The following is a 10,344-nucleotide window of genomic DNA, read 5'->3' on the forward strand; positions in this document are numbered from 1 at the left end:
TTCATAGTCTGCAAAGGTTCCCGTCAGAGGGAGTTTCACACTGCTTTCAATAGACTGTAGTTTGTGGTGCTGGTTGATTACGGTTGATTTATATCATATGTGTAGTAGATGCTCTAATGGGAATACCAAGCTGTTCCCCTCTGTGCATTAACATGTGAACTGACAATATGTGTTTTGTTTTTTCTACAGGCGGATAACCTCCCAGATATCCCAGCACAGACCGTCACAGAGGAGAAGTACACAGACGAGCATGGCAACATGGTGGTTAAAAAAGTAAGGTTTTATTCAAAGATAGCAACAACAACAAAATAACCAGGATTTGCGAAAAAAAAATCAATGTAATATTCATTGGCCTACATCATTAAACATCCAGCTTTCAGGTTTTACAACTGATCTCTTGTTTTGTCCACCAGATCACTCGGAAGGTTATTCGTAAATACGTGTCAGCGGATGGCATGGAGACACAGGAAGTGACCATTGAGGGCTCTCACCAGGAGACGGTGCACATCGAGGAGGGAGACACTGTGTCCAGAGTGGTGAAGAGGACTGTGTTACACAGTGGGGGGGATCAGAGAGAGGTCAGTGCCATCGAGCTGCAAACATATCACACGATATAATCTCACTGCATCACATGGTGTGTGACTATATTTGAATGTTGGTTCATGAAAATGTGTTCATCTCATCCTGCTTTTCTTCATTGCATCTTCCACCTATACTTTTTCATTTGGTCATAAAGACAGTTGTTTGGCTGTATTCAAGACTTGTATAAGGTTTAAACATTCTGACTCAAAAAGAAAACACTTCCCATTGAGGTTTACCAGATCAAAGTCAACAGACATAAACACACTAAAACTGCACAAATCACATATAATTGTGTGGCATATCAAAAAAGTCAAACATTTAAAAGTGAAGGTCTACACACAGTAGCTTCTTTTGTATCACTTTAAAAGATATCCAAAAATACTCTAAACAATTGTATTTGTAATATTATCTTTATTCAGCTGATTAAGTCACTGTAAATTATTATTGAATGTTGACAATTTAAATATGTGTGGTTGCACTAAGGCACATAGGTGTTATATTCTAACATTAGCATGCTAACATTGGGTCAGACACAATTGTAATATGCTGAAGTACAGAAGATATACTGTTTACCATGTTATCAATAGTCAAACTAAGTGGAAGTGTACTGACATAAAATAAATGCACACTTACATTTGTGGGCTCTCTTCAGTTGACCTTCTCAGAGCCCCTGGCCCTGGGCGCTGCCACATCATCAGAGTTTGAGGTGGAGCCAGTGAAAGGTCGAAAGGTCAGCAAGGTTGTCAAGACGACGGTGGTGAGAGGCGAGAGGATGGAGAAGCAGACGGGAGACTCCTCGCTGGCTGCTGATCTCCCCTCCGCCAGAAAGGACTTTGAGAAGGTCAGTGTGTCAGTGAGAGGATTCTATGAAGAGCTGATGAACACATGTACCAAGGGGTGTGGCTTGTTACCAAACACTCTTTTACAACAGTTCTTCCTCAATTAGTTTTTCCTATAACTTAAGTAAATTCGGTTTACAGTAGCTGATCTTTATGTCAGTTTTACAGTGTTTGTCTCCCCTTCCTCTCCCGCCTCTCCTCCCTCGTTCTTCCCCTCCAGGCGTTGAGTTATGCTGGAGGCTTTGGGAAAGGTCTCCTGCCTCATGTAGTAGAGAGAGAGATTGTGCAGGACGACGGTTCTGTGGTCAAAAGGTTGGACAGCAGCATGGGAGTGTGTAGAACAGCCACAAGGAATCTGATCTTTACTAAGAGTTAGCATGGTGTGATGTCATTCATTTGTCTCAGCTTTAGTGTTACAGTCAAACTTTGATTCAGCCTTGACCTTTGCAGAGTCAATTAGGAGAAGCTAATATCTTTAACAACACAGGTATTATTGTAGGTTTGGCCATTATTCTTATTCAAACGGGCCCTATCATGCTTTTTGAGGTTTCCCTTGTGTGTTATAGGTTTGTGTGCATGCAAATGGGCTGCAAAGGCTAATATCCCCCACAACCCCCCCTGCCTGAAACGCCTCAATGTTATATTATATGTTTACCATATACAACCATATAGTGACATCACTTTGTTACACTTGCGCTTCTATTGGCTAGCGCTGTAACACATGGTAAGTGATAGGCTAAGGGGGGGACATCTCTTAGCGCTTGACCAATCTGGGCTCTGGTTTCAGACAGAGGGTGAAAAGAGGTGCTGCAGCACAGGCAGGATGAGAAAATAAAGAGCTTTTTGAAAATTAAAGCATGGAGACATGTCCCAGTAGAGACACTACATACTGATATACACCTGAACATCAGCAGGAGAGGACTCTTTAAAGTAGAGACACTACATACTGATATACACCTGAACATCAGCAGGAGAGGACTCTTTAAAGTAGAGACACTCCTGCTGATGTTCAGGTGTATATCAGTATGTAGAGACACTACATACTGATATACACTTAAACAATGAGCAGAATATGGGCCCTTTAGATTGAACCCCCAGGCAGCAAAAACACGTAAAACACGCTTTGATGCAGCAACACAGCCACAACACACATTCGTGTCATATCACAAGTGGCTCTTATTGCATTCTTGTTTGTAGAAAGATGAGACGGTCCCTTTTGTGCTGTTAATGTGTTGCTTTCAGCCAGTGTTGCTGCAATGCAGTTCAGTGTAATGTAATATACTGCCACTGGGTGGCGCTAAATAAACAAGTCCCCAGTGTTAGTTTAATCTACTCAACAGTTTGACCTTTACTTCATTACATGTGACAGATAATACCTCCTGGTTAAGCTAACCAGTCCTTCTGTTTCGATCCTTCACAATCTACTGATAAAAAGCTTGGATATATAACCTTTGTTAACTGAATTTAGGAAATAATAGCTCAGGTTGGAGTCCAATTGAAGTATTCAAAAGTCGACAAAGTTGCATGGTTTGCGTTTGAGTTTTGACATTGGAAACATACATTTGACATATGAATATATTGACTGTTGCACGGAAACATTGAAGAGTTTATTCGATTTTTTAAGAAGAGGACATGAACATACGTCTAACACTGTCAATATTAAAAATAGATGATTGAATCATTAAATAAATCTTGCTTTTATCAAGAGTTTTATTTCTAGAAATCTTAATTTTGTGTATTCATATGTATACATTTAAGTACATGGCACTGATATGTGAGTTATTGAAACCTCAGGCACTACTCTCTGCACTCTCTGGTTGGATGCAAACTGCAATTGACAATGAAGTTGAATCTAATCTAATTCTAATGCGTGACGTATTTATTTAAACATGTGAATCCTAACATTAAACCAATCATTATTGAAACTGTAAACAAGCCTATAAACATCTTCTTTTTTTGTTCCTGCAGAAGCGAGATGCGTAGGTCTCGAATCCAGAAGAGGACTGTGGTGAGGGACTCCCAGGGAAAGCACGTGCACCTTGAGCGCCACGACGACCCCCCCGACGCCCTGCAGCCCGACGCCCTGCAGCTGCACCTGCACCGCCTGCTGCAACGCTACTGTGAGGAGGAGGAGGAGGAGGAGGAGGAGGAGGAGGAATGGTTTGAATAGCAGCTGCTGATCTTCCTCTGTGGCTCCGCCTCCTCAGATCCAGATGTTCTGTCCCTTCTCGTTGTCCTCGCCGATCACTGGATTATAGCTTTCCTTCTTCTTTGTGTTGAATAATGGAACAGTATTTTGTGATTCAACACTCGTCCTTCCTTCACATTGTGTTTCATTTGTGACCAAAGATGGCACCCTTCATTTCTGTCAGACTTGAGTTTTCCCTCTCGGGCTGCGGGAGTGTGATCCGGTATGACCCGCCACCAGTGGATCAAACTCAGAGAGGGGCATCTCGGACGTTTTGGCCTCACGCACAGCCCTCTTCTTGAAGAACTCTTGTAAACATATGTACATAGAGGAGAAAATCATGCTTGAACTTAGGGGGGTGGGGAGAGAAGAAATCTCAAAGCATTTAATACATTAGCCCACCCTGCTGTACATGCACCGACTCAGCGGGAGAATGGCCGCCGGACAGATGAGATTCATGTTAAAGAGAATACATTGTGGTGTGAGTGTGTGTCACCCTGCTGATCTGTTTACTAAGGCTGTGTGATCACACCTTTTGTCTTCCCATCATGCATCTCTTTAGTTTAACATGTCAGTCTTTCTATATTGTGTTGTGCATTTGCATTTGATCTGTCACAGAGCTGCCACTTCTGTGTGTAAATACAGTTTGTGTATTGAGAGAAAGTAGAGATGGAGCACCCCCCCCCTCTATATGTGTCACCTCCACCTTCACATACAATGTCCAAGGACAAGGCTGGATCATGTTTCTTCCTGTCAACAACTCTCATGAGCAGAGCCACCAACAACGACCTCCCCTCCTCACAGGAAGTGTTAGTATCAAACCCGATCCTCCTCTGTGCTGAAGGGTTCCATTTTTGTCAAAAGTGAGTTAAATGACTTTAAGGGCTTCTCTGCCAGTAAAAGTGATTTAATAGTTTCATTTTGAGAGGCAGACTTTACAAATCTGAATTGGACCATTTTAATCCGGCCATGTCAAACATCATTTCAACTGGGAAGATGTCCCACTGACTGTTTCACGTGAGCTTTAATAACAACCTTTCCCCCAAAAACATTCAGGCATGAATATTTGTACAAATGATGAGGCGTTTTCATTATAATATTATTCGATAATAAAACAAATGCTCTGTCATCCAAAAGTGACATCGCTGGCGTCGGAGAAGGAGGACATCACATTAAACAAAATGTTTTCTTTGCTTCCTGATTTTCTCAGTAAGTAGAAGATGAGAGGAGCTGGACTGACCACTGGGATGTATACTAAGGCTGCGTATACTCTCCTGAGTCCAGAGAAACTACAGCAGATCAGCTGTTTGAGGAATTTACAGAATGAAACTATATCTGTGAGACATTTTTTTAATATTTACATCTTCACTGTGTTTGGGGCCAAGAGACAGAGACAGGGTAGAAAGACAGACGGATCTAGAGAGGGACTAACATGTTGTTGCTTTGGGTCTTTTCATGTGGTTTGTTGACAATAATACTAATAACTCCAGACTTATGCTTTATGTTTTTAGGAACCACACCTAACATAAATATGCTTTTCCTTAACTGCTGTTATTGGTTTGACTTTGTGTTTTCACTGCTATCAAAGGATTAACACATCAAATTCAAATCCAACAAAGTCCTTCCACTGACTTCAGTCATCGTACTTCCTTATTTATTTATTGCCGTCCATTTGTGATCCCTGTAACCTCCTGTGTGTGTGTGTGTGTGTGTGTGTGTGTGTGTGTGTGTGTGTTTTAAAGCTCAAAGTAATGAAGATGCCATGGTAGACAAACAGGCTGTGGTGTGCATCTGTTTGCCCTGTACAGGCTGATGAAGTGTGTTCGGTGTTTATCTGCAGCTGAGACTTTATCTGTGTACCAATACGATCCTCACGTGCTACTCTGTGTGTGTGACCCGATGGAAGAATAAAAGAAAAGTCAATAACCGACCATTGATTTGATAAATGAGCATCTTGTTTCCATGGTGAAAAGAATATATACAGTACATTCAAATATCTATGCGGGCATGTATGACTATCAAATAATTACTAAAAACCTGAAATGCTAAGAAGGCATAGCAGCTGCAGTGTGTACATGGCAGAAAAATAAATATGTACATTCGTCTAATGTGAAGTGATGTCATTCTTTCTGAGAGCAGCTGAGAGGAGTGAGGCCCGCTGTGTGGTGACAGGGCGGGACTTCATTTAAGGTTCCTTTCTCCTATTGGGTACTGAGTGATAGACAGGAAGGAGCGTGGGGTTGATATGCAGCACTATTTTACCATTCAATTAGCTGTTGCCTTTATCCAGCGATGGAGAGTAATTATAAAGTATATTTACTCAAGTACTTTTTTTGACATATTAGTACTTCACTTAAGTATTTCCATTTATTACATTTATAAAAACGGGATAATATAATAACCATTCAAATAAAATACTCTGCAGAATGGATCTTTTCAGAGTACTTTCACTTTCTATACTTAAAGTACACTTAGCTGACAATACTTTAATTAATCTGTAATGGTCATTGGGCAGAATGAGTACTTTTCCTTTTATATTTTTAAGTCTATTTTGATGTTAATACTTTAGTACTTTAGCCTAAGAATAATAAAAGATACTTTTACTTGTAGTACTACTACAGAAATGAGAATAGTTGTTACTAGGGCCAGGTGTAGACTTTCTGCTATCCAATGATGACCTTGTTTCAAGATTTGTGGAATATTATTAAAATATATATATTAAAGAGTGAGACATTTATAACAGTAGGAGAAGAAGAAAAGAACAAGTCATTTGGCATAAATCACACATTTTATTTGATATCTCTAAAACATACACCAGGCTTGTCCCATCATGGTAACATTATATAACCAGTGCCAGGAATGTAAATGCACTTTAGAAAGATACAAAGTGTGTTGTGTGAGATGTGATGAAACTAAGGAATGCAAACAGGAAAACATCTTAATATCCTCAACACAAACATCATGTGACTTTTACCCATGCTTTTATTCTGAAGTTCTTTTTTGTATTTGCCACCTTACTAATGAGAAGTATTTTCAATGATGAACCTTAATATATGAATCGTGTTGATGAATCGTGAAGTGTTGCCTACAATCCCTGTGTCCATTGGATTTGACAGTGACACTAAAAATAACAAATAACCAAAATGCTGATTTACGCCTTAGTCATTCTGGCTTACAATACATTTCCCTCCTCATGAAAATGAATGCCTGATTAACTTCCAAACCAAAGCTCAAAGTTGAAGCTGGCTTTCCTATCAGTGACAGCTGACAAATAGCATTGAACAGCATTTCTACTTTATTCTTGTCCAGTGTAAAACACGGTGCTTTAAATCATTGGCGTGCACCAGTCGAACCTAGAATACAGGTTGATAGGGCTTAAAGGAAAGCTTGTATAATGAGAGGTGAAGGGACAGGCATTTATCACAATATCAAAAGTAAACACAACAAAATAGCTGAATTCACATCATTATTTCCTTACTGTATGAAAATATGATTTGACTGGAAAGAGTCATAGAATGGCCTGTAAGAATGATATGTATGCAGTTTATACATTCTATCATAAGAGACTCTTCTCACTGCTGCCTTGTGATGATGGAGGTTCAAACAGACAAAGTAAAACACACTTTCATTGATTTTCCTTTTTAAACATGTACTTAAAATTCCCAGTAAACATATTTGGTGCCAGTGGCAAACCAGAAAACTGATTTGTAAAATGTACTAACTAGGTTCATATGCACACTGCTAAAGATTAAGCAAAGAGCGATTCACATCATCACCAAAACGTATAAATCACCAAAACTAAAGCAAGCATGTGCCTGACCTTTAATAGATTCTGAAAAGATACACAAGTGAAAAGCAGGTATGTGAGATATTGGTCATTGTGCCAAAAGGCAAAAACATCACATGAGTCCTCAATATGTGCAATATTCAAATGAAAAACTGTCAACATACGATGACTGGAAATTTCAAATTTAAAGTTACTAGGGGGGGGGCTCTTCTGAAAACCACTTCTATTTAAAACCTACTGATCTGAAAAAATCCTGTAATGAACACCACCTCACTACAACATTATCAAGACTTTTTTTTTCAACATGTGCAATATGTTCAGTCCAGCAGTCACCATATGTAAACAACACACTGAGGGGGCGGAGCTCTAGCTATGGTGGGGGTGTTGGCTGAGGGATCTGTTTGGACGTGGCAGGGGGGGGCTGTTCAGCTGATGGTCGTAGGCTGAAGGTTGTCTGTGGTCAGACACGGTCCTTTCAACTGAAACACAAATCACATGGACATTATTTACCATAGCTCTGTTCCCTCTGTCTGATCAAGAGCATGCTGTGATTGGTTAGCTCAACCTGTTTGATTGCTGCCCAATAGAAGAGTGAGTGTTACATAGTGATGTCACTATGTTAAAGAAGAAAACAAAAGAGGCGTTTCAGGCGAGGGGAGGTGTGTGGGAGAGAAACTCCCTCTGGAGGGAACATGGGGATTTTAGCCTCTGCAGACCATGTACATGCACTGAAACCTATAGAACACACTACAGGAGAGGGAGAACTCAAAAAGCAGAATAGGCTTCTTTCATTTGATGTTTTCTTTAAACCAGTGACAGTTGTGTGATTTGGTTAAAAGACTCACAAAGGGAGGTAAGAGGACCTTGAGTAGATTGTTTTGCCGTTTCTGAGCTCAACTGTGAACCTCAGCATTTAGTCAAAACTCTGATATCTATTTACATTCTGAAATAGGAATGGGTAAATGATCTATGTTATGTAAATATCGTGGTATGAGACTATATATTGTCTCGTATCATATTTATATATTATAGTAATACAGCATTGCATACGTTTCCTAGTTGAACAGATTTACAGTGAAGTGATGTTATTTTCTGAATTCAACAGTTTTTTGTTGTTGTGTTATTTCCTTTGCCCGATTATGTAATTTGTTATTACATAACTTATTATTGGGGGGGCGCCCGGTGTCTTGCTCAAGGGCACCACGGCAGGGCACAGGAGGTGAACTTGGACCTCTCCAAGTACCAGTCCTCTCCATATTTTAAGTCTGTTCGGGGACTTGAACCGGCAGCCCCACAGCTCCCAGTCCAAGACCCTACTTACTGAGCCACTGTCGGATGAATTAAATGAATATTGCTATTATCATCTATTTTTTCCAAACTGGTCATGTTGTGAGCATCTGATATCATGACAGCATTCTCTCTACTTCTGCATAGTAAGAAGCTTCATGTATTTTTAAGGCATTCGAGCTACAGCATTTTTTGTTTCTTCTACTAGGCAGCTATTGCATCTTATTCTTCTAATCTTAATTGTTTAGTAAACTATGTACTTCTATCTACTAGAATAGACTCAAACCTGTGACCTATCCAAATCCGTGTATAGACTGCTATTTTTATGTATTTACTGTTGTGCCTATTCATACGTTATAATGTGTCCATGTATCCAGTATGTTTCAATGTATCTGTATGAGTATGTTGTATACATTATATATATAAGTGGGTTTTCAAATGTGTATGTATGTATATATATATACATATTTGAGATGACCTTTGTAAAGAAATAATCTTCCAGCAGAATCCTGAAGACCAAAGGACTCCCTCTACAGGCAGACAGAGTGAAGGAGGACCGACTCACTTGGTGGGCACGGTGGGTGAGCCGGAGCGGTGGAAGTGGATGTTTTGCCACTTGCTGTCGCGGCGGTGCCAGATGCGGGTCTCCTCGGACTGCATGGTGCGGGGCATGCGGTTGCCGTCGATGTACTGGGTGAGGCGGATGTAGGCGATGCAGGCCGCCTCGTCCCCGATCAGGTGGACGTGGGGGTTCAGCAGGATGGTGTGGACCGGCTGCTTGGCCTTGGACAGAGCTGAAGAGAGGAGCAGGAAGGACGGAGAGTCATGGGACCGCTCCTCAAAAGGATCACATCTGCAGGCTCATGTTTATACAGACAACATTACATTACATGTTACTTGTTAGACGCTTTTATCCAAACATACTCAGTACTGTGGGCAATCCACACAGGAGCAATTTGGGGTGAAGTGTCTTGTCCAGGGACACAACGACATGCTGACTGCAGTGGGGTTTGAACCTGTGCTCCACTGATCCCAACACCAATGCAAAGCTTTTCCCCTTTCAAGCCATATGTTTTTGTGTCTCAATGAGATTTTACACCTGCATAAATAAAGGCAAAAAATGTTATATTGATGTTGTTTGCATTTTGATACCATGCCAATATCTTAATGACTTTTTTTTATAGTTACACTTCATGTATCAGGTTTTGTTCTGAATCCAACACATTATTTCTTAAAATTGTGAGTATTATATTGTATACAGTAGCATTTTTTGAAATCTTATATATTTTCCCTTTGACCACAGCGACGATATATATATCATAATCAGTGACTATCCTCTGTTACAATGATCACAAATGGAAACATTTTTTCTTTATCCATAAAAGTAACACTCACTAACTTTTAGCAGTATCTCACTAAGCAAATTGTTGCACATCAAGACTTTTAAAGTCATTTTTAAATGCTCTGAGTAGCACAAATACAATTTAAAGGTCACCTATTATGGTCTTTTTCAACAATATACTAAAGGTCTCAGATATATCCAGAACATGTCTCTGATTGGCTGAAACACCAAACAGATCATTGCAGCATCCCATAATCCCCTCTGTTTCAGCCCTGTTTCAAAGGTGCTGATTCTCTGTCTGTTACTTTAGATGAAAATA

General features: G+C 40.1%; 2 protein-coding genes across 2 annotated transcripts in view; one reads left to right on the top strand and one right to left on the bottom strand.

Moving 5' to 3' along the window:
- Positions 1-5,717, top strand: part of LOC104958800 (ankyrin-2-like) — a 43,738-nt gene extending 38,021 nt beyond the window's left edge. The window contains exons 29-32 of the mRNA XM_010786602.1: positions 190-273; positions 414-578; positions 1,235-1,423; positions 3,390-5,717. Coding sequence (XP_010784904.1) covers positions 190-273; positions 414-578; positions 1,235-1,423; positions 3,390-3,404 — 453 coding nt within the window. The 3' untranslated portion in view covers positions 3,405-5,717. The remainder of the gene's footprint in view (positions 1-189; positions 274-413; positions 579-1,234; positions 1,424-3,389) is intronic.
- A 661-nt stretch (positions 5,718-6,378) lies between these two features.
- The window catches only part of LOC104958801 (ankyrin-2-like), a gene marked incomplete at its 5' end in the record, with an annotated part of 18,126 nt that continues 14,160 nt past the window's right edge, over positions 6,379-10,344 (bottom strand). The window contains 2 exons of the mRNA XM_010786603.1: positions 6,379-7,875; positions 9,249-9,543. Coding sequence (XP_010784905.1) covers positions 7,872-7,875; positions 9,249-9,543 — 299 coding nt within the window. The remainder of the gene's footprint in view (positions 7,876-9,248; positions 9,544-10,344) is intronic.

The sequence above is a fragment of the Notothenia coriiceps genome, unplaced genomic scaffold (assembly GCF_000735185.1).
Source record: "Notothenia coriiceps isolate Sejong01 unplaced genomic scaffold, NC01 NC01_scaffold00029408, whole genome shotgun sequence".
In the NCBI taxonomy this organism is placed as follows: Eukaryota; Metazoa; Chordata; class Actinopteri; order Perciformes; family Nototheniidae; genus Notothenia; species Notothenia coriiceps.